The sequence below is a fragment of the Camellia sinensis genome, chromosome 8 (genome assembly GCF_055761805.1).
Source record: "Camellia sinensis isolate YWXY chromosome 8, ASM5576180v1, whole genome shotgun sequence".
NCBI lineage: Eukaryota > Viridiplantae > Streptophyta > Magnoliopsida > Ericales > Theaceae > Camellia > Camellia sinensis.
In genome coordinates, this window is record NC_138968.1 from 132,671,025 (window position 1) to 132,696,155 (window position 25,131).

A 25,131-nucleotide genomic window follows, 5' to 3' on the forward strand; every position below is an offset into this window, starting at 1 on the left:
TAAAGGCCTTCAATCACCTGATAAATGTTCAAAGCCTATAAATTCTTCCTTAGATTGACTAGCTTCTTCATTTCTTTTTTTATTTTTTTTAATTGCCTTATTGCCTTAGTCACTTCACTGAATCTTTGGTACATTTTTTCTTTCAGCGGATGTCATTTACTTGCTCACAATCATAGGTAACATTTCTTCCTTCTACTGTTAAGCTTGAAAATCTTAAGAATTTATACGAACCAAAATCCAATGATAAAAGCTGGAAGAATTCAACATACGATTCTATTGGTAGAGAAAAACAAAGGTCTTTTTTCTTTTCTTTTTTTCCTTTATTATTTGTTCATGTTTTGATCTCCCTGTGCAGGATTTATTCTTGGAGCTAGAACATTTTGTGGGATGCTATGCTTATTCGCATTTTTAATCTATAAGTTTCGGACAAGGCATTTATCAATGTTTGATACCATTGAAGGTTTCTTGCAAAGTCAGAACAACCTCATGCCTATTAGGTACTCTTATTTGAACATTAAGATGATGACCAAAGGTTTCAAGGACAAGTTGGGGGAAGGAGGCTTTGGTTGTGTATACAAAGGAAAACTTCGGAGTGATCATATTGTGGCAATAAAGATATTAAATAAGCCCAAAGCTAATGGCCAAGATTTCATCAATGAAGTTGCTACCATTGGAAGAATTCATCATGTCAATGTGGTAAAACTAATCGGATTTTGTGTTGACGGATCTAAGCGTGCTCTTGTCTATGACTTCATGCCTAATGGGTCTCTTGAAAAGTACATTTTTTCCCAAGAAGGAAATATCTCCTTGAGTTACAAGCAAATGTATGAAATTTCTCTTGGCGTGGCCCGTGGGATTGAATATTTGCATTGGGGTTGTGATATGCAAATTTTACATTTCGACATCAAGCCTCACAACATTCTTTTAGATGAGAATTTCACTCCAAAAGTTTCCGACTTTGGGCTTGCGAAATTGTATCCAACAGATAACAGCATTGTGTATTTGACTGCAGCAAGAGGAACAATGGGCTACATGGCTCCAGAATTGTTCTACAAAAATATTGGACGTGTTTCCTACAAAGTTGATGTTTATAGTTTCGGAACGTTGTTGATGGAAATGGCAAGTAGAAGGAGGAACTTGAATGCATTTGCTGATCATACAAGCCAAATTTACTTCCCTTCTTGGGTTTATGACCAATTTAAAGAAGGGAAGGACGTGGAAATGGGAGAGAGCACAGAGGAAGAAAGGTAGATGATAAGAAAAATGATAATAACAGCGTTATGGTGCATACAAATGAAGCCTGATGATCGTCCTGCAATGAATAAAGTTATAAAAATGCTTGAAGGAAATATTGAACTTGTGCAAATGCCTCCGAAGCCTTTCCTAACTCCTCAAGAGATGCCAACTGAAGATAACTGAATGAACCCCTTTCCTAACTCCAATAATTTGGAATGATAAATGTTGTACTCTTGTAGTATTATGCATGTACTGTATTAGAGGGGGGAAAAAATATCACATCCTCAAATAATAATAAATTATATTGGTTTGACACTTTCTTGAGAAGACACGTTCCATGTGCTAGTGGAAGAATGCTCAAAATAAGGAGTTCCATGTGCTAGTGGAGGAATGCTTTAAATAAATACATAAATACACACGCACACGCACACGCACACAAGAGAAACACAAATATTAATGTGGTTCAGCACACACCGAGACCAATTGAGAATACAATGGTGAGATCAAAAACATCCATAATCCAACATCAATATCCAAGATCCCTGCTCAAGGATAATTGAATCCATAAGCTCCTAGTCCCATGGACTTTCTGCTCAATGATATCTTTTACATCTCTCTCTGTCATACCTCTTGGCAGCTCCTCTACCCTTACAGCACCCTTGGCTACCTCCCCTCTTTTTACTTCTTCCCTTAGCCCTCTTGAGCTAATTACAACCAAAGTTTGAAAAAGAATTCCATCAAACACTACAGCTTTCACACAGGTGTGAAGGGAAGTATATACAACCTACAATTTCAGACCCATGAATAAAAAAATAATAAGCATAAAGAGGATTTCTTACAAATTATGCCAATGACAAGTTTTTGGAAAATTATGTATGTGCCAATGACCCCAGGACAGATGCTTGTAGCAACAGGGCCCCATGTAAATCTGTGGCTCCTGTAGCCATTTACCTTTGCCAAGTTTTCACATCTATTTGTTTTAGGTTGCAATCTATTGTGTACCACAAATACACGGAATGATCCAAGCGTGAACCCAGGAACAAATAATAAGAAATATCTATATAAATAAGCAACCTACAAATCCAAAGCCTGTAGTTCCATGAAAAAAAAAAAAAAAAAAAAAAAAGATACAATATTTGCTCAAAACCCTAAACTAGCTCCGGAAATAGAGGTCGGGAACAGATGTTAAAAAAAAAAAAAAAAAAAAAAAAAAAAAAAAAAAAAAACCTCTACATTGAGGCTTGAGATTAAAATGATTACAAAAAGTAAGTAGAAAAAAATATAAGAGAAGAAAATAAATGGAGGGAGAGAAAATGAGTAAAGATAATAGAGTAGAACCACAAAACCATACCAATAATCCTTGTTAATTCCCGTCATAGCATAGAGCCAAAGTAGACTGGCTTGAGGTAGATTTGGAATCTGATATAGCAAAATAGTATATATACTGTAGTTAGTAACAAATAAAATTAGGGAAAATTACAACAACAACAACCACCACCAAAAAAATAAAAAATAAAAAAACCCAAGTTTGATCCTAACTTAGTTGCACGAAGTGGAAGTGGAAGCGGAAGCAGAAGCGGGAGCGGGAGTGAGAGCAGGGAAGCGTGGCCATGTAAAGGAGTCGTAATTTGGGAGCTCTTATATATTATTTTTATTGAAATATTTTTAATTTATCTATAAAAACATTTTTTTAAAAAAAAATTAATTAGCATATATATGTTAGAAATTTTTTATTTTTATGTAATATTTAATTAATTAAATATAACATAAAAATATTTTTTTAAAATGAATAACAAATAAAAGTAGTGAAGTGATATTTTTTAGAGCACTAGTCATTATCTTTGAATAAAATTTATTATATTTTATTTAATAAAACAACATTTATGTTTTATTTAAATATATTTTTCATTTTTTATCTTATATATTATTTTTATTGATAATATTTTTAATATATATAAATATATTGTGAGATATAACTTTTTTTTTCTCCAATTAATATTTGAAATATATTATAACTATCATAAATTGTTATAAATTATATTTTATTTTGTGTTGTTAGATTTTACTTAAAATTAAAATCTATTTATTTTGTGGATATAAAAATTAACATTAACTTAATATATATATATATATAACCCATTACATTTATTTATATTTATAAAGGTAAAATAAATAAATAGAAAATATATGAGAATAATTATAAATACATTTAATATTTATATTATAATCAAAAGCAATAAAAAAGAAAGAGAGAAGAGAGACTCAGCAGAATCAAAAAAAAAATATTTTAAAAAAACAAAAGAAAGAGAGAAAAGAGACTCAAACAGAGGCGAGAGAGGAGACAGAGAGAAGAGGAGGAGGCGATCAAGAGAGAAGAAGAGTGGATCGAGGGAGAGAGGAGACGAGATCGATCGATCTAGAGAAGACGAGTCATGAGATCGAGAGAAGAGGGACAGACATATCAAGAGGGACAGACATATCAAGAGGAAGAGAAGAAGACAGATCCGCAACCAGATTCACGTTTCTCTAGCATCAAACTTGCGATTCTTCTACGAATCTGAGTCAGAAGCGCAGAATCGCACTTTTGAGGAAGAATCGTGAGCAAGTTGAACGATTCCTGCTACTAAGGATCCTAGTAGTAACAAATCAAACCCTGAGATTTAATTTGATAAATTTGAACCCTACATTTTTTATTGGATCACAATTCAAATCATCTGTCAATCTCAGTTATATTGCCTAAAGGAAACATCGCTTATACATATATGTGGACCTATGACATTGCCATCTTCATCTTACCAACAATCTGCTTGAAAGACTCATTGGTTCGGTCAGTTGTGTATTTTCTTTTCTAGCGAGTCAATTGTGTGCTCGATACAGCTCAATTTCTGCTTGGGCTTGGTGTTAGTTGAGAACATGGCATATGATGGTAGCAATGTTGGAGATGAAAGAGTTCCAGAGTGGGCTGCCGCCGGCAACCGATGACTAGTGATGAGTGGTGGTGCCCAACAGTAGGAGGTGGTAGCTGGGTTATTTTTGAAATATTAAAGTTTCAAAACCTTAATGTTAATTTTGTTAAAACTGTAATAATTATCTTCATAAAATGTTAGGTATAATGACAAAAAATGTCCATTTTCCATCAGTTAAGTTTAACAGAAATAATCGTGTGGTTGAGATTGTGATCAAATAAAAACTTCAGGGATCAAATTGAACAAATTAAAACCTCAAGGTTTGATTTGTTATTAGGATCAAACTATGGGTTTTTTTTTCTTTTTTTTTTGGTAATTTTCCCATAAAATTGTAGAAAATAGTCGATGACAAAATAACTAACCTTCAGGTTCATTCCGCATCCAGTCTTGTGCACACATTAGGGCTTGCACAGTATCTGATCTTAGTGAACTCCGGTAATGATCAAGCATTCGATCTCCAGTGCTGAATGCAAACTCCAATGAAACTTTTGACATGGGAATTCCCAAAATGTTGCGGGCCATCATAGATAGAATGGGATACCTTGGTGTGTGAACTTTCCACCAATTTAAAATGCTGAAATCCATATTGCGAGGAAAAAGTGGTTCCTCCAAGTATTTGTCCAAATCTGATTTTGTGTTTTGGCTCTGTGAAGTTTCATGGAGGAACCTGTCAAAGCCCGTTAGTCTATCCCGAGATTCATTACCACCCCCACCACCACCGCCTACTTGACAAGACAAGCCTTGACCATAAGAATCTAATGGGGAGCAAATGGCATGCCCATTGTAAAGTGTTTTCATACAATTAGAAACAATATCGATACAATCAGAAGCACTCGTGCCATAAATTTGAGGATAATAATACTCTACTAACTTCATCTTGAACCGAGGATCTAATATTGCTGCAACTGCCAAAGCCAAGCTGCACTTCTTCCAATAGTCATCGAATTTGCTTTTCATCTTCAAGGCTAAAGAACTAAGATAAGTATCCGAGTTCTGGCACCATTCAATCAACTGCAAATGCACATCACAAATCTCGTGAAAATATATATTTGCTGTCGGATACTTGGTCCCTGTGAAAACATTAGAAACCTCAACAAAGAGCTTCAAATAGCCGGTAATGGCACTTGCTCTGCTCCACTCTATATCAGATGGACACAATGTGTAAATGGGATCATGTTCTTGCAGAAGAGAAAACGCATCTTTATACACTAAAGCAGCTTCAAGCATGAAATATGTTGAGTTCCATCGTGTTGAATTATCAACACACAAGCACTTCTGATTATCAATGCTCGCAAGATGAACCATCCCGTTGAACTTTTCCTGTGCTGCTTGTGAACTTCTAACATACCTAATGCTTTCCCGAATCTTATGGGTTACCTCCGACAGTGCTTCCAAGGCATCTTGACCCATCAATTTAATAATATTTGCTGCACAGCGTACATCAAATAATTGACCATTACACAAAAGAAACCTGTTCTGGGAGAGTCGGTCTCTAATTCTACAGACGATATTGTCATTGGTAGAACTACTGTCAAATGTCATTGAAAATAATTTTCGATCGATATCCCAATCCATTAGACTTGTCATGATAAATTCTGAAAGCATATCTTCTGTATGAGAAGGATCAACCATTATAAAATTCAAAACCTTCTTTTTTAATTGCCAATCATCATCAATAAAGTGTGCAGTCAAAGATAAGTAATCAACATCTTCCTTAGCAACCCACACATCAGCAGTAATGCTGATTTTACCAGGTAACTTATCTAGCACCTCATACACCTTCTGTTTCTCTTTATGATAAATTTCAATACAGTCGGCCTCAACCCTATTAAATGTCACTAACTCGAACAAAGGCTGAAGATTTCTAACAAATAGTTGGAATCCAACATGCTCAACCATAGACAAAGGATAACCATGCAAAATAATCATGCGAGCGAGATCAAATCGACTACGCTTATTATCGAAGTTACTATGTCCAACATTAATGGTACCATCATTTGTCTGTTCTTGTTCATACCTATTATGTACGAGGTTAAGCATTTCACCCTTCCTCTGCTCTTGATCAAAACTAAAATTTGCAATCGCAAGAGTTGCTTCCTTTTTCTTTCCCTTTGTTGAAAGCAGTTGAACAATGTCATGGCTTGATCTTCTCCGACATCTGATTAAATGATTCCTCAAATGTGATGTCCCACTGGTACTAGAACCACTGAGTCTCTTTTTGCAATGCCTACAAACAGCCACATAGGTGTCACCTTTTTTAACCCTATCAAAATCATTCCATACAACAGATTTCAATCTACTAGTATTGACAATCACTGTCTCATCTGACATCTCCATTGCTTATCTGCACATGATAGATATAAAATGCAAATATTTTAGTTCTAACAAAACAAAATCGTCATTGCAATAAAATCAAACTAAAATTTGTCTATCACCACAAACAACAATAACATCTAAAATGGCAGCTACAATCCAAAACCCAGCACTAGGCAAAATCATAATGAAGCACATAACTTTAAACCATAGAATTCCTAAAGAACCCAAACCAATGCAAACCCATATCTAACGTATGGATAGTTTTATTTTTTTATTAAAATATATATATATATATATATATCAGTTGCATTTTATTTCTATCAAATGTCATTGAGAAAGCAAAAAATTGATAAGTTAAAATAAACAAAATAAAAACAAAAGGAGAAAAGATTTTTTTTTTTTAAATCCCCATGGCTGCAACATGAGCACCAAATTAGCAATGTGAATGAGGATAACAAAAAAGATAACAGACAACATGTTCTGAAGGCAACTACAGATTACTTCATAAAAACATAAATCTCAGGAAAGCGAAAAGATCATTCAAACCCATTTTCTTGAACCGCCATAGCAATAATTGATTAATATCATCTTCAAAATAATTCAAGGCTTAATGGTTCAAGAATCTGCACTTTGTAATAGTTACATCAAGGCGACCTCAGCACCATCATCAGCTTATGCAATGCACATGATATATTCCAGGAGAACTCTTTGTATCAAATTTGTAAAGTTGAATATTGCTGCATTCCTTGGGGGGTGCCCATTGTACCTTCACTACAATCTACATAATATATTCCACAAGTACTGTCCCGTTGTACCTTCACTACATAATATATTCCCGGAATGTGTTGTCCATTCCATGATATACTTTCATATAGCTCTTGGCAGTTTATAGAAATACATGTATGCTTGATGGGATGGATAATAAGCTAAGAAGCACGGACACTTCTAAGAAGGTGACGTATCCGTGTCGTGTCTGTGTCGGACACCGACACTCTTTGGACACTCTTAGGACACGTGTCCGACACTCTTCAAAACGTGTCCTATTTTTTAAATTTTTTTAAAAACCAAGACACCCTTTGGACACTTGGAGGACACACGTGTCAATTGCTTAAACACATATGTCTATCGATTAGAAACATGTGAAACTAATTATAAGTTTGAACAAAATAACTTAAGATACAGTAATAAAACAAAACCTATATAAATGTATACAAATTAGTGTCATATTGCATTCTTTATTATCTTTGAATGATATATTTATATATATAACATATAATAAATATATAAAATTATATATTTCATGTGTGTCCCCCACATGTCGTGTCCTGCATTTTTTGAAAATTAACGTGTCAGCGTATCCGTGTCGTATCCGTGTCCTATCCGTGTCGTGTCACGTGTCCGTGTCCATACTTCTTACATAATAAGTTTCATAAAATGAACAATTTACTGAGTGATGCAGTCATGCAGACAGTAAAAACAAAGAGAGGACCTTTGAATCTCGGTATTATTTCAAGGCAATGATAGGGACCAATGCAGAACCAAGATTTAGGGGTTGTTTGGAATGACCTAAATAAATGCACTTTTTGTCTTTCTACGAAAAGATGTGCAGAAAAGTAGAGAAGTGATGTGATGGAAAAAAGATAAAAAGATGGATTATTTTTGGGTTGCCAAACTTGGCCTTAGTCTTAATAAAGTATTATTCTGTGTTCATACAAGTTAAATACAGTAAAGGTCAGCTTTCAATATGATTTATAATATTCTTGGACATCAGCTATAGTCGTGGTCCATGGATAGTATGGATGAATAATTATTATTGGGCATTAAAGCGGAGAGACTATTTCCGCGACTTGAACCCGTGACCTCCAGGTCACCAAGGGGGTCAAGGCTGCGTACATCAACCCTTCCTCAGACCCCGCTTAAGCGGGAGCTTCATGCACTGGGTACACCTTACTATGGATGAATAAATGTTAGCTCAGTATTTAATGTAGGTTTTACTAGTCAAAGTACAAGTCCTATTAGTGTTAATCTACATGTAGTAATGTGAAGTTTTCAAATGCAATAAAGATTGGTCTAGAGAAGTTTTCAAAGCTTTTGAAGTCTTTCAAGTAGTGTGTTGCAACTAACCATACCAAAGGTAACCTATGTGTAGCGTTTGTCTTCCTCTAATTCTTTATTTTCTTTTCTTCTCAGTGTTCTAGTTACATATAAAAACCTTAGAGCTAGATGAATTCACCCCTTTTACTACTTCTAAAATCCCATTAGACAAACCCCACCCCACCATCTTTATTCACTCAAACCCAGATAGAACATAATCCACCAGTAAGTACAATCAATTCGTACTACTAATCATGGTCCCTCGCAGCACCCCAAGATTTGCCTTCCCTCGCTTCACTCTACTAATCCCAACAGTTAGGCCATCCCACACTAATAAAAACCCTAACCTAGAACAGAACTGGCCTTTCAAAATTTCCCATCTTTTCATGTCAACAATGCTCAGCCCCAAATAACCACCAACTACATTCATGTCTTCAACTCAACTGTACTCGTAGGCTTCCACACAATCTTTTTTCTCTTAAATTATTAAGTACACAGGCTTTCCCTAAATGATGAGCATAGAGATCAAATTATTTCTTCATCTTAATTATATTTATAGGCTTCCAAATAGCATTTAACAATGGAAGACGACAACAACTGTCAACAACAATAATAATAAGCCCCTAACAAGGTCTGATCACCATTAATAAATAATTTAACGCATAAATAAAAACCAGTGTTCTTATTTTTTTATAGCAATTTCTAGAATATTTCTAATTACCAATCATTCTTACTTCACAAGGCTCCCGTCAGTGTGGCCTTTGAGGAGGGTTAGATGCATGCAACCTTACTCATCAGTCTTAATGAGTGCTAATTGCCAATCAATTAAAACAAGTAAAAACAAAACCCTAGGATTTTGCTAACGATATGCTGAGAGTCATATCTTAATCATCCTCTCCTACAGGACTCCCTCTATTTCTTGCTTTTCTCCTATCAAAAAATTTATGATTAGCTTATTAAATTATACTTAATTTGCGGCTTGAAATAATGCTCATTATCATTTTCGTATATAAAAAAACAATTTAAGAAAAAACAGAACTGGTCTTGAATCCATCAATTCAGTATCAAAATTCAAAATTGGGGTTCTTTACCACATCTATTCATTATAGGCTTGAGAAATATTGAAATTGTTGATGAAAATTATATAGACTTGCCACCCAAGCAATTCCTATGGATTATAAGGTGAACAAATTTATGTGAAGGGAAAAAAATTCACTAATAAACCAGTTGAAGTAATCCCAAATATACAGATTTGTAATGGCATTGATAAGCAAAATGTACTAAAGTTATTAGATAGGTTAGGTGTAAATGTCACATGGTATAAAGGACCTAGTCAAATGAAATTCATTGGAGAGATCAGCACAAGGTTCAAAAACACATATTGGTTGCAGATGTGAAAAGTCCAAAGGTGACTCCGTGACAATGTGCATCATGGTATTTGGCAAATTCACAGAGATATACCACATACAAGGCTGTAAAAACATCTAGAGGAAAAATATAACATTGGAGAAACATAATAAACAAAGTACACCATCTAACACATTAGAAATTGTCCAAAATTATCAGTACAGCAGCGACCACCTACTACATTCAAAATCTACTAAACCAGTGGCACAAAAAGAAAAGGCACGAGACCATAACTTGACATCCCTTAATTATGGAACAAGGAACCATAAGTCCTATAAGGTTACATGAGCTGCCTCAACATCAATCTTTACTGATGTACCTTCTAATGGGAAGGTAGTAGCAACTGTAACAGCCCAGGATTCCTCGAAGGGTCTCTCAAGTGCCTATGAACTACAGGTAACATGAAGACTTTGGGAAGTTCTTTCCATTGAAGAAAGAGAAGAAAGAGCAAACAAGAACGGGGGCAAAGAAAGTAGAACAAAATGTGGTAGAGAAGAAAGAAATAAAGCATGAATCTAAAAGACTTTGTATTGCACTACCAATGTGAGAAAATAGCATATCTCTGTTTATGTCATCCTGGCCTCGTCCCACTGCCTAGTTCGTCTCATCTTTGTTTGTGTTAGACATATCTGCTATTCATGCATATTAAGGCCTGATAAATTTAAAGAATTGAACCAACATTGATGAGTAAAGGCAGTCAGACACTTTCTCATCTTGTACCTTAGCCATTAACTTAGTCATTTGGTGAAGTTAGACCATGCCTTATTGGAGTCAATTCTTTTTGGATTCTTGGTGATACCTTAAACAAAAACCAAGTGATGACTCCCAATCTTTTTCAAAATAACAAATACGAAAATAATTTTTTGGATACTTATGCTTGCACCAAACAGTTCTCTACTTAAGCGCATCTCCTAGAACCTATATTTGGTTCTCCAATAGCATTGAATCTCAACCTCTCAAATAATCTAGGTTGAAAAAATCCCCTTAGGGTTGTGCTGCACATTCTTGTAATCTGGTGCTTGAGCCACCAGAATTAGAGGATTTGTTAAGGTCTGGTCTCATTCTCCCTCAAGGACTTGGATCTAAATTGATTTTAGAGACCCCGACCATGATCGTAGTTTTGCAACGTAGCCCAAGAGAATTTAGTGCATTACCAATAGTTATAGTTGCCTCCATATTGTCAGACCAAGCAAGAGGAAAAATCTATCCTTCTGTCCTCACACGGAAACGTGATAAGTAGACCTAACCTTCATGGTTTGACCGTCCTATAAATATCCCCACAATGCATGGTGGCATGTTGATTTTCTCCATTTTTTACGTGAAAGCTCTAGCTCTCCATATCCAAACTATTCTCTCTCTCCCCTCTACTCCCAAACTGCCTCTGATTTTACGCAACCCATCCCTAGTGACCCAACACTATCTCAACACCCGTCATACTTTCTAGAAGGCTCTCTCACTAGCACACTTAGATGCTATCGCTAACAATTGACGAATGTATTTTGGGTTCCAATGGTTCCTCCCACTACAATTCTTGGTCATTACCAACATTTACATCTAGAATTGCAAATGACGTCAAAACCCTTTTCTTTAGGTAAGTGAAGGAGACTTGAACTTTAGTCTTTTACTAGGATAATATAACCTAAGCCACTGGGTATCCCTTAGGAGATGGCATCATTACCCTTTCTCAACATTTAATCAAACCCAACTCTTTCAAGAGGATTGTACATAAAATAGCTCCATTCAGAAGTACTCATAATATTTGCAACAATAAATAAATAAATAGAACTCCAACTACAATTATTGTTTGGTGCCAAAAGCTATGCAAAATCAACATTTTAAAATCATTTTGAAACTCCCACCAACAATTGCTAGCCAAGGCGATCTCTCTATCCAAAAGTCACCTATACTTTTCACTTAAACAGCTTTGTTTCAATTTTCGAGACTTCCTTTAGAAAGTAGGTTGCTTGTAACCCATTAGCTAATCTCAAACGATTCACATACTTGAAAACAGTATAAAATTAGAACCACCATGTCCAGTTGTAAAACATCATCAAAATACATTTTCTCAGATATCTCATGTTCCATTGAAACTGGCATACCATCACAATACCCATTCCATGAAGAAACAAAACAAAACAAAACAAAAATATGCCACCACATTCTCACTGGGTTAGAGCCAAGTTGTTCAATAGAACAGACAACAAGAAGGCCCAAAACCCAACAAAGGATGGTAGTTATCAAAAACTGAATTGATAACACCGCAAAACAAGCTAGTGATGAAAAATTTGAAATAACAATAACCCAGAACAAGCAAGTTATTTAGATTAATACCACTATAGCAATAGTTGAACAAAGACAACAAAGAAGCTCAAGCAACATACAGACAACCATAGAAAAATAATAATAACAAGCATTTAAATTCAGGAAATCATATTGAATAAGCATTTAAATGACTCTGTCAATACTCACAACCCACAAGAGAATAACAGTAACCAAAGTTACAGGAAAAAAAAATTCATGAGAACAGAACCCTTAAATTCTGCATACAAACAGGCTTTAACCGCCCAAAGAAGGCCGACCCAGATCAGATATAAGCTCTAAAAACCCGAAACCACCAAAGCTAGCGAGGTATATCCGACATGGGTCGACCCGATTAATTCAACCCACCGGACCTACCCGACCCGAGTCGTGTACTCATAAATCGGGTCACAAGTACCGGTTTAAAACCCTATCGGAACCCTGAACGCCGATCTTAAACCCACAATGAAACACCGAGAGGAAGACCGTACCGTAATAATAACATTCGGATTTCGGATTCAATATAAACCATTTTGCAGATTTGAACTTTATAAACTCTAATAAATCTCATATGTATTGCACAGAGAGAGAGAGAGAGAGTTTGAGAGCGTACAGAGAATGACGAAGACGCTTGCTGAGACCGATCGAATGGTTAGCGTTTTGGGGTTTTAGGGTTCGTCCTTCAGACTTATATAGGAAGAAAGAGAACTAATTCGGTGAGAAGGCGCGAACCCGACAATTGGTTTTTTTTTTTTTTTTTCCTTTCTAATCTAATAATTAAAAGATTATTTACTTAATTATTTATATATTAATAATAAATTTTAAAATATTAAAAATCATAAACTTTTTCATATATATGTAAAATTAATTTTCTCTAATTATTTATAAACCCCAACAATCATCCTTCCATGAAAACAATTTTTTTGAATAAATAAATTTTAAAAAAAATTATGGACATTTATTTATTAATTTTTCTTTACTTACTTATATTTTACTTAATTTAATTTTTTTTTTATGTTCCAATAAGTCTTATGAGTGACTAGGTATCAAAATACCTCTAATAATAATAGGGTGAAGCAGGCATTAATGTTCATATTAACAGTATGAATGTTCCATGATATAAATAATCACATTATCAGCATGAACTTTCACATTATCAAATTTATTTAATGTTAATGTTCATATCACCAAGTTACTAAGGGTTTAAAAAATATTTATAAAAATAAAATTGTTCATAAAATACCTTAATTATGAAAATTATGATTTACTAGATCAAATGTTTAAAATAATAAGATTTATTAGAATATAAGAATATCTTATAAATTAATTGAGATATAAGTACTTGAAAGATAATTTTCTAATAAATTTTTAAAAAAATTATCAATTCTTATATTTAGGTATTATTTCGAAAGTTAAGTTTTGAACTTAAAATATTACTCTTACTAACAATCCTACTAAAGGTGTCCATATCTAAATATAATTGGAGATTTAAACGTTATTTTTTTTTTTTTTTTAACAATCAATCACATGTGAGTATTTGTATTTTTAATATGCTTTTTAGTATGTAAAATTTTTAGCTAAAAAATCCCTACATGTTATCAAAAATTTTTTATTTTTTTACACATTTTTTTAAGTTAAAAAAAAAAATAAAGTCAATTTCTAAACAAGTTCTCAGTAATGATTGGCACTGACTTTCTAAAAGTATAAGGGTGTCTCCTATCCTTAACTTTTCTTTTTATTTTTCTCCATCAAATTCGTTCAACAATTTAAATCAAGCGCATGATTTGATATAGCTCACTCAGCCTCTGTTTGGCAAGTGAGGTCGGAGGCTTTTTTGGCTATTTTAGTCACAAAAAACAAAATAGGCTATTTTAGCCATAACAAACAAAACATCACATTCAACCCATAATCATTACATTCTTCTCTCACAAAAAAACTCAAAAAAGTCAAAAAGCAAAAAAACCCTTCCCAAACCAAGCTTTTAAACCCAGGCTAAAATAGCCAAAAAAGCCAAAAAGCCAAAAAGCCAACCCACTTCCCAAACCAAGCCTCAAATGATTTAGGCTTGGATCAGTTCCCAATTTTTAGGAGGTGGGGCGCGCTCCCTCTAATTCTCGGGCTTAGTTTGAGGTACATAAAAAAAAATCAAAAAATTAAAAAATTGCTTAAAAAATTAAAAAATTATCTCTATTCATTCAAAAAATAAAATAAATAAATAATTTTACACTTAATTATTACAATCGGTGCCTGTCTCGCCCACAAACTTTGTTGAATTTTTTTGAAAAAATTGCACAGGCAGGGTGTATAAACAACACGATGTTGTTCAGTCCGTGGGGGCCCATTACGGGTCCTGTTTTGATAATCTAAACCATTCAATGTGTACAACTCATCGAGTACTATACGCTTGTAAAAAATCACATTGATCAGATATCACTAACTACATAATCAAATCAGTTTTGTATAAAAAAATAGATGGTGTTATAGTTAACGGTTGACAAAAAAACTAATATGATCAGATAGCTATTGATATCCGATCAACGTAATTTTTTTACAAATATATAATACTCGACGAGTTCTACACATTGAACGTTTCCGATTAGCAAAACGGGACCTGTGGTGGGCCCCCAACAGCCGAACAACATCGTTCAATTCAAGCCCGAAAATGAGACAACCATTTCCTATCTCCTACTTAGCCCACTGCTCTACGCAAATTGTACGGGGCATACTATCTACTTCACTAAAACTTCTCTTATACACTCATTTATACAATTTTTTAATACACATTTTTTCATAAAAAGTCAAAAGTTAACCCAAATATTCATATTTTTTTCCTCAACATTTTAGTCAAAAAAATAAAAAATATGCTTATTTAATACATCCCAAACAACCCCTTAATCTCTTCCAATTTCATCAAATGTAAGTAAACAAAAGATGGGCTTGATGATAGCTAGTTGCTTCTGTGAATGTCAATTTTTGGGCCACAAAAGGCCTTGCCTTCATTTTGGTGGTGATTGGGCTACTAGTTGGGCCTTATTAGGTCTCAATTTGTTTTGTCAAGCCCATAACGTAATTGGACTTTAGTCTGGAACATCTTCAAAGGGGTCAAAACTGGTCCATTGTCAGCACTCTGGGTTAAATTGCATAAAAAATTGTGTTTGGTTTGAATTTTCAGAATTAAATTTTTTAAAAATTAGTTTTTTTTTGTTTTCATATTTTTTTATTTGTAGTGAATATTTTTAAATTTAAACATTTTTTTTACTTTTTTAGATGCACCTTACTTAAATGTATCTAAAAAATAAAAAATTTGTAAAAAAATATTTTAAAAAATTAATAAATACATAAAAATACAAAAAATATATTGAATTCTTATATTTTTTTAGTATTTTTGGTATTTAGTGAATTTTTAAAATATTTTTTTTACAATTTTTTTACTTTTTAGGTGTATTTATGTTAGGTGTGTCTAAAAAGTAAAAAAATTGCTTAAAATATTTTAAAAATTCAGTAAAAAAAAAAAACAGAAAATAGAAAAATATTTTTTCTGAAAAGTATTTTTTAAAAAGTGGAAACAAGCAATTGTATTTCAATTTTAAAAAAAGGAAAACACAATGGAGAGACTAGCTAGAAACTAAAATGAAATTTTTTGCCAGATCCAAATCCACGATGGTCATAGTCAGTTCATGACCTGTGTAATGCTTTTTATTGAACATATTAGATCTCATATATTCATCCCAAAAAAATAAATATGAACATTGAGTTCTTATGTTTTCATCACAAGTAATAATAATGTTTGTTTTATTTTTTTAAATAAGGTTACGAATCATAAAAAAAATATATTATAAAGAGTTTCATGAAATTAATTTTAGACTAATTATATAAAATATAATAAAATATTATAAACTAATTTTTAAAAAAAAATTATGATATTTTTTTCAATATACCTAAGATTATTGTTATTTTTTATCTTTAATTTGGTCTTGCAAGCTCTTAAATGTAATCATGTCAAACTGTTTGTTCTCTCTCTGTCATGAAAAGATTTCACGTGAGTTGCCTCACTCACCCCACTAGTTCATCCTTGGACCATGCCATGTCTCTTGCATGTATACCTAGCTATCATGCATGGATGTCCCTATGCATATAACTATATGTATATGCATGCATGTCATTATGTGTCTTCTTCACCCATACTTTTTTATGCAACTTTTGATGGCAATAATGCTATATCAACTATGAAAAATTATCCTTAGATTTAAAATTAACGAAATATGAGTCATATTTATAATAAATATAGATCATTAATATATTTTTTAGATAATTTTAAAAAAAAATTATAATGTTATTTGTTTTTTATATAAACTGTCATCTTTACTTTAAAAAAAAAAGTCTGATATATACGATGATATGTAAATTTCACGCCTATTATAAGTAAAATTGAATTATGCAATAAAAAAGATGTATGTAATTGGACTAGACTAAAAAAGTGACACACATTTCCAAACATATATATAATTTTGTGTAGCCTTTGTATTTTATTTCAAAGTGAAATACATACATAAATGTTGATTATATTTTTCAAAATATCAAAATCACATTGTTTTAAATGATTTGGTGTATGTATATTTAATTAGATATTATTTTTCAATGTACACACAAGCCATTTTTTAAACGAATTATCAACAAAAATACATTTTAAAAAAGTTATGCACGTATGGCGTATAACTCAATTGGCAATAAATTTTTTTGGTGATTTTCTTTATTACTAAACTTTTAAAAATTTGATCCAAAATATTTAATTTTTAAATCTTTCTACATTGAAAATTTTCAGTATACTTTTGTTTAATAAAAAAAAAAAACTTAAAATCTAAAAAAATCCACTAAAAACATAATTTTCTCAAACCAAATATTCATCTTGATCATGATTTTATTATTCCTTCAAATTAAAAACATGTAAACAAGAACTTTCACAAAAAGGAAAAAAAAAAATCATATATTTTTGTAATGCATGTTATAATTTTATCTTTTCTCATTAATTATGCAAAATAGAGTCACCATTACCTAGGGTTTATTTAGTATAAAAAATGAATAGTTTAGATTATTAATTTAGGACTCATAATGACTCCATGAACCTGAACAGTACAGTTTAGTTCAATTTGTAAACCAGAAAGATTCTACTCCCTTAACAATAAGTTGTTTTAAATTTATATAATTTGTTATCTTCTAAATTGTACCAAATACACTAAAACAAATTTTCAAAATAAAAAAAAAAAAAAAAACAGTTCAACCCACCAAACAGGCACAAGTGTAAATTATCACATGAACTAACTTTCAATTTGAAAATAATTGAATTACTGTTCCAAATTACAGTGAGTGATTCCAACACACTTTATACCATATTAAAAAAATCCAATTACTTCACCACCAACCATACCTATATTTATTGCCATGATATGACTTTGTATAAAGTAAATTAAAAGCTTTCGGAATATTTGAGGTAAGATATTAGGACCATAAAGAGAACAATCCTACATGCCCCACCTGTCTCAATTTCTAGAAATTATTCATTATTTTCGGAATTTGCAGAAGAGGATGAGAGAAACTATGGCCATTAGCCCAAGGTGTATGGCAACTTGACAACAAGACCTCAGGTTTTACTTTTTTCAGAATCAGTCACTTAAGCTATAACATATATAGTTGATAGAATAAAACTTTTACACCTGAGTGAATCGTATCAAGTGTCAAAAGTGTGAATACATGATTGAGTGACCTTACTATGTACTACCAGCTAAGAGTGACCTCTAAAGTCTCAACTCCGTAGAGTCTAATCACAAATGTCACTCCTATATAATTGGACCTTTTGAGACAAAGGGCATCTTGATCATTCAAATTCAAAATTCCATGTCTTTCTTTCTTTCTTTTCTTTTATTAATTTTATTTCATTTTTTTGTTTTTTTTTTTTTGGCTGCTGCAACTTTTGAAAACTTCCTATAAATTGTAAATAAACCCTACATTTTGAAATTCAATATGAAGTGCTAACCTGTGGTAATTTGGAAAAACCTCAGTGAAATGTTCAAGAATCAAGCAATGGATTTGAATTTGAAGGGAAGGTATTTGAGACCCCATGGATAATGAATTTAGATAAGTTGAAAAGAAAAATGAAAAAGATGAATAAAATATGAATGAAATATAACTACAATCTAAATTCACTTATTTTTTTCTTTTTCATTTTCAAATTTCTATTCAAATGCATAATTAAAGACACAACCTAAAACCCCATGAAAGTTGACTGAAAACAGATCTCCATAATTGCCCCGCAGCCAACAATTAAAGAAAGAAATATAGCATACATGCTACTTGCTAACTTTTCCTTTCTCCCAATTATGCAACTCAAATGCCATTAAATAATAACAACAAATAAATAAACTAAAATTAAAATTAAAAATAAAAATAAAAGTAAAAATAAACTCATAGGCAGCAATAAATCCATGGAAAATGATTTTTTGAGCACATAAATAACATATATATTTAATTGTTTCTCCAAAAATGCCAGGACGGAAAAGATAGAAGTTCTAAACAGGTTAAATATTCTACACCATTGAAAGTCACAAGTCATGCATAAAATTTACCACTTAAAAGGAGGATGTCATATTACATAACCCACCGTTGACAGTACCCGGCTGATGTATAAAAACAGAAAAGCATAACTTAACAGGTCTTTTGGCATTTCACAAGTCAGCTGCATCGGCATTTCAAATTTAACTTGACAGCCCAAGAGCAGTTCAGCATGACGAATACAGTGCCTCGGAAAATGGAAGCATTTCCTGTTGCGTTAGAGAAATAAGACACATTTATGAAGAAGCATGAGTGCAGATTTAAAAGAAGAAACTAAACATTTTATTAGGATAAAATAAACTTACTTTTAAAACCTGTAAATTTGGGCTGATTTCTTCTCGGATTCAGAAACCCTACCGGAAATAGTTGCTGCAGCGAAAGGAACGGTTGAATGGGTCGGCTTTGAGTTATCCTGATTCAAATTCGAACTCGGTTTAAGTATGTGCTTTGCTCCTGCACTTAGTTTAATGGGACCTGATCTTGCAATGCCATCCACATTAAAGGTATCAACCACAGCAGGTGAAACTCCCAGCTCATCTGTCCGAGTCTCAATCACCCCACATCCTACACTTCTCGCTTTTCCTCTGATTGAATCTAGTTCAAGTGCAGCTATGCTAGAATCTTCTTGAACTGTCAACTTAGGTATCTTAGTCAGCTTTGCAGAATCATCTGATTTAGCTGCAGGCCTCTTCCGGGTTTTCTTGCCCTGAAAAGGTTCTTTAACACTCACTCTTGGGATCATTCTCTCTTTGAACTTCATTCTATCTCCATGGATCTTATTAATGCCAGAAGTTTGTATAAACCCGCGACTCAGTGGCATGAGTGGAGGGTGGTGAGCAAAGGGTGCTGGACCAAGAAAATTCTGCATTGCTGAGTTGGAAGACATGGGATTGTATGGATAAGAAACTTCTGGCACAGAAGGGATATTTCGAAGGCTAGTACCAGACATTGTGCAGGAGTGACGTTTACCTCCCACATCAGAATAAGATTGACAAGAACCAAGTGATGTTTCCTTCGGCTGTGTTGCACTTAACAACCATGGTGGCAAGCTCTTAGAAGAGCTCTGAAACCAAGATGGCCGCCGGACATGTTCTCCACAATCTGGATGCAAGAAAGGAAACTCAAAGGCTGATTTTGTAGCATGATGCAGTTTCTGCTTGTTTTGTGAACTCATATTTCGACGAGGAGTCGAGGCCAATTTCGGTATCTGGGCATTGAGTTTCAGAGATTCGTACCCAGATATAAAGGCCTCTTGGAGAAGTGGAGTCCGACTAAATAACGGAGGAGAAGCAGCTGAAGGTAAATAAGGATGCAATTGAGAAATATGATTTCCACTGATTGTGGGATAGCAATTTGGATATCCTGTATCAGTTTTACAGTTGAGGTATGGGTAAGAAAACCCAGAACCTGGATTTTTCATCTGAATAGTGCTTTGTGATGCTTGATTGATTTGAGGTTCTGATAAGCAAGCTACATTCTCTTTTAATTTCCCTGAAGCAGAGTGTACAATCAAGTCCTGCTGAAGCTGTCTCCCCAACGACAAGCTGTCCATGGCAGTGTTGGCTTGACGATGCTCCGCTATGATTTGCTTGTCAGTCCAAACCTTTCCATCTTCGTATGCTTGCAAGTCTCTGGCACTTCTACCAACTGTAAACTCTTTACCCATCAGTCGCATTGTTGGTTGGGTCACACGCATTGGCACATGGTCAGAGCTCCCTTGCTGATTACCCTTTCCATCTCCAATTTGGTTCTGAACCTGGTTATATTGATTGTGCCCTTGTTGAGAGATGTTCATTAGCTCCAAGTCTGATTCTAGACGATCGACAGAGTCGAAACAGTGGACATCTGTTCTTTCAGTACTTTGTAATCTATGAAAACCTAACCTAGAAGACACAGGTATGTTAGGATTCTCTTTCACGCAGCTACGAACTGGGAACACTTTTAATTGGTCCACTGTTGGTGCTCCCCCAACATAATTTGTATCTTTGAAATTTGAAAGATTCACAGTGCCATTTGTCAGCATGTTATGCACAGCTAAGCTCCTTGAAGAACCTGTTACTGTACTTGTTGGCGGCCTTATCAGATGGTTAAACATGCCTTTACCAATTGAATTGAACTGGATTATTTCCCCATGCGAGTTAAGGGGCAAACCACAGAAATCTTCATCCATGCATTTTTCTTTACCTGTAACTGCTCTTTGCTTCCAGTCCGGAAAGGAACATATACTACGCATCAATTCCTTGGGAGACAGATGACGGAATGGTTGGTATTGCAAAGCTTTGTTATTGTAATTTACTGTGGTGTTCTGCGATGGACATGGAAGCCTTCCATTTGTATTTCCATTCATAGCAAAATATGATGATGAAGGCGGAGGAAATGCCTTTACATACCCCATGGAACACACTGCAGCAGCACTAGAGGTAGGATCCCCAGACTGATATTCAATCAATCTGTCACTTGTATTGGAAGCTCTTAAAATGTCTGCACCAACTTGAGTATTCACACTGGGATTATACCCCTCTTTTGGCAGCGAAGGGAACCTTGGAGAGCAAGCATACAAGGGTTCATGTGATGCGTCTCTGTATCCTTGTTCAATTGTTTGCGAATTTTCACTACGAAGTGCAACTTGATTTACAGTCATAGATCTGTCAGATAAATGCTCTTGACAACCCATATGTGGCCTCAGGAAATTTGGTGTATCAAGACAGCAAGTATCAGACAACTGCCTTTCACTTATAGGTTGAACCTCTGTCTCATTTTCTGTGCTAATTGAAACATCTTCATCACTTCCATCCACCTCAATGGTTAAATCTTTACCCCTTTCAATACCATGGTCCTTTACAGAAGCAGCAGGAATGGCATTGTAATTTGAACCACAAACATTTGGCACTTTAGGACAGTCTACAGAAGAAAAATCCTTCCTTCTTGGTCCCAATATGTCATCCTTATCTGAGAACCTGACGCGCCTATCCACTTGTGTACTACCAAACTGATTCACTTGACTAGAAATCTTTGAGTTGCATACCATGGGGTGCTCCCCTGAAATTCCCTTTTTTTTATTCTTGAGAATACTACGAACAGGAAAAACTGTTTTTTGCTGCTTGATCAACTTAGAAGTTTGCAGGAGTTTGTTCTTCTTGTGTGTAGCTGAACATTTTACTCTTGGTTTCTTCTTGTGACTGGTCACAGCATCCAAAATGCCCTTTCTCAACCCCTTACCATCTGATGAACTGTTTGGTTTTGTGCCGATATTGATTGCAGAATGCAGTTTGAGCTTACGAGGCTTCTCCTGAGAAAAAGCAGCACATAATTCAGTGTCATTTGAATGTAACAAATTTCAATGCATTCCAATGAACATCATTTCGATTATCAATTCAAACTCTCAGAAAAGAAGAACAAGAAGAAACATGTTCACTGAATTTCAGGTTTCACAATGGAACTTTAAGTTTGGACATGAAGGAATCAAATAGTGGTTTACCAAAGTTCTTCCAAGTATATGCATGCATATGCATTCAAAGATAATATCACCAAGGTATTAAGTTTAGGATTTTAGCCTGATTCTTTATCTGTTTATTGAAGATCGAATAAACAATTAGAAGTTCTAAAATCATCCCAAGTCCTCGGTACTCCATCTTTGTTCCACATGTAACTATTTAGCAACAACTTCAAGCTCCACAATATGCTCTAGACTGTTGTTGATACCCCATTTTGCCCAAAGTCTAAAGAATTTGCAGAAATAGAACTCACTATTGGATCCGGAATGCCCAAAAGCCTTTGGGCACAAATTTTTGTTAAAATTGAACATTGGTTAGGTGATTTTTCAACAAATCAAGGAGGAGAACCATGAAATTATGGTGTACTGTGTTACACCCATGGTTGTTAAAATCGCGATTCGGATCGTAGGATCGTACGATCCTACTTTGCCAAAATGATCCAAATCGTTGTAGGATCGATATTACAACAGGATCGCAAGTAGGATTGTGTAGGATCGCATGGGATCGTATAGGATCGTAGATTTTATGATTTTTCACCTTTTTTTTAATATGTATCATTTTAATTTTAATTTTTATCTTTTTTTTTAATAGAAAGTAGGATTTTACGATCCTCGATCCGATCCTACGATCCGATCCACCAGACCCTCTCACTGATCCTACTTAGGATCCCGATTTTAACAACCTTGGTTACACCTAATGATTTCCCTATTCATTAAGCAAACCTCAACCATTCAAATCAAGAAGTTCATGTACCTCAACCACACCAAATAAAATTCTAGAGAGTTTGAAAAAAAAAAAGAAGGAAAAGTCGGTGGACAAATTCCACCAAATAATTAGCTTTTTGACTTTCCAATCAAACAACAACAACATCATCATCAACCCATTCATCATCATCATCGTATTTTCATCATCATGCCTTTCTTCAGCTCCATAAATAAAGCAGCTCAGGAGGAGAAAAGGGGAGGAGATCTAAGAAAGAAAGAGAGGCTCGGGGAGAAATGCAGAATTGAGAGAGTTGGGGGAAAAAAAAGTTTATTTTTAAAAAAAAAATTCTGAGCAAAAAAGAAAAAATGTGTTAGCTATTTTGATTTTGTTTAAAACCCACAGGTGGATATTTGTATATATTGTTCATCGTAATGAACAATATTTTTATTATCTATTTACTTCCTTTAATCCATCCAAGTTAATCTATCTTATTTCATTTTTATCATTTTATCATACTTATGTTATCACTGTATTATTTATATATATGTGTATGTTTATCATAATATATATATATATATATATATATATAAATAAAAATGAATAAATGATATTTATCATAACACACATGTATACATATATTTTGGTGGAATTGCCCCCAAACATATATACATGTATGTATTGAATAAATATTATTTATCATAATATATATGTATATATATTTTGGTGAAACTGCCCCCGTATATATATACATATACACACACATGTAAAAATAATACCCGTATATATATGTATATATATATTTGGCGAAAACTAACCCCTATATATATATGTATGTGCATGAATATGTAAACACTTTACCATTAATTTCGCTAATCATTTTTCCGTATTAAAATTTTAAATTTTACTTTTGTTAAAATGTATGTATTATTGATTGATGTATTGATGTAGTATTGTATTATTGATTGATGTATTGATGTAGTATTACATTACAATTACAAAGATTCCTATTATATAGGAGTGTGTTTGGGAGTAGGTGGAGAGTAGGAGAAGTGTGGTAGGTGGTAGTGGTAGAGTGGGTTAGGTTTAGTGGAGTAGGTTTAAGTGGGTGTAGTGGGTTAGGTTTAGTGGAGTAGGTTTAAGTGGGTGTAGTGGGTTAGGTTTAGTGGAGTAGGTTTAAGTGGGTGAAGTAGGTGATAAATTTTAACAGCCCCCCGCAAACTCAAGGGGGATAGGAACTAGCCAACTTGAGTTTGGAGAGAGTTACAAAACAAGAAAATACATAAAAATAAAAGAGGATAGGTGACACTGTATGGTCGTGTCAGACCATTGGTGAAGACACTGGATGGTGGTGTCATAACGTTGTAGAGGACACTGTATAGTGGTGTCATAATGGTGTAGAGGACACTGGATGGCGGTGTCAGACCGCTGTAGAAGACAGTTTATGGGGTCATGTCGGACCGTTGTAGCAGACAATGTGGTGACAGTTGTTGTGACAGTTTACGGAGTCTTACTGGACCCTTGTAGAAACTAACCGGAATCTATGTCGGGACAGTTTACAGAGTCTTGTCGGACCCATAAAGAAGCTAACCGGAATCAATGTCGGGACAGTTTACAGAGTCTTGTCGGACCCTTAAAAAATACACTGTATGATGGTGTATATAGGCTGCCCAAATATAGATATATATGGATATATATAGTGAGCCCTCAAAAGTCGCGCCCTCAAAAGGCGCGCCCACTTTATCAAAAGATGTGCCATGAAAAGGCGTGCCAGTTTGTCCGGCGTCAAGAGGCGCGCGATGCGCGTGGCTGCCTCGGCTATTTAACCAAGACGAAGGCAGAGGCTGAGGCAGAGAAAAACTGAGAGAAACCTCTGAAAAATCCTTCGTGTTGCTGAGAAAGATAGTTCCGTTTGCGGGGAGAGATAGTCTGTAATACTCTGTTGCCCAGAAAATAGTCTGTAACACTTTGTTGCCCAGAAAATGGCTTCGTCTTCCCGCGGTCTGCTCACC

At 34.2% G+C, this 25,131-nt stretch overlaps 3 protein-coding genes across 9 annotated transcripts in view; 1 reads left to right on the forward strand and 2 right to left on the reverse strand.

The window, feature by feature from the left end:
- The window catches only part of LOC114265566 (LEAF RUST 10 DISEASE-RESISTANCE LOCUS RECEPTOR-LIKE PROTEIN KINASE-like 2.5), a 28,018-nt gene extending 26,465 nt beyond the window's left edge, over positions 1-1,553 (forward strand). For both annotated transcript variants that reach the window (XM_028206394.2, XM_082883507.1), the window contains 2 exons: positions 147-176; positions 356-1,553. In XM_028206394.2, coding sequence (XP_028062195.2) covers positions 147-176; positions 356-1,251 — 926 coding nt within the window. In that variant the 3' untranslated portion in view covers positions 1,252-1,553. The remainder of the gene's footprint in view (positions 1-146; positions 177-355) is intronic.
- Positions 1,513-13,067, reverse strand: LOC114265564 (zinc finger BED domain-containing protein RICESLEEPER 2). 6 transcript variants are annotated; one of them, XM_028206387.2, is made up of 4 exons: positions 12,931-13,067; positions 4,565-6,546; positions 2,588-2,655; positions 1,513-1,940 (listed from the first exon to the last, which is right to left on the reverse strand). In XM_028206387.2, exons 2-3 carry the CDS (start codon positions 6,537-6,539, stop codon positions 2,600-2,602), a joined length of 2,031 nt encoding a protein of 676 aa, XP_028062188.2. In that variant the 5' UTR covers positions 6,540-6,546; positions 12,931-13,067; the 3' UTR covers positions 1,513-1,940; positions 2,588-2,599. The 6 variants fall into 6 exon arrangements, with proteins under 6 accessions (XP_028062188.2, XP_028062191.2, XP_028062193.2 ...); XM_028206390.2 differs by having other exon boundaries at positions 1,513-2,020; XM_028206392.2 differs by lacking the exon at positions 2,588-2,655.
- Positions 13,068-18,807: 5,740 nt separating this feature from the next.
- LOC114265563 (uncharacterized) overlaps positions 18,808-25,131 on the reverse strand; it is a 34,830-nt gene continuing 28,506 nt past the window's right edge. Inside the window, exons 4-5 of the mRNA XM_028206384.2 lie at positions 19,229-22,212; positions 18,808-19,132 (exon numbers count right to left, since the gene is read on the reverse strand). Coding sequence (XP_028062185.2) covers positions 19,231-22,212 — 2,982 coding nt within the window. The 3' untranslated portion in view covers positions 18,808-19,132; positions 19,229-19,230. The remainder of the gene's footprint in view (positions 19,133-19,228; positions 22,213-25,131) is intronic.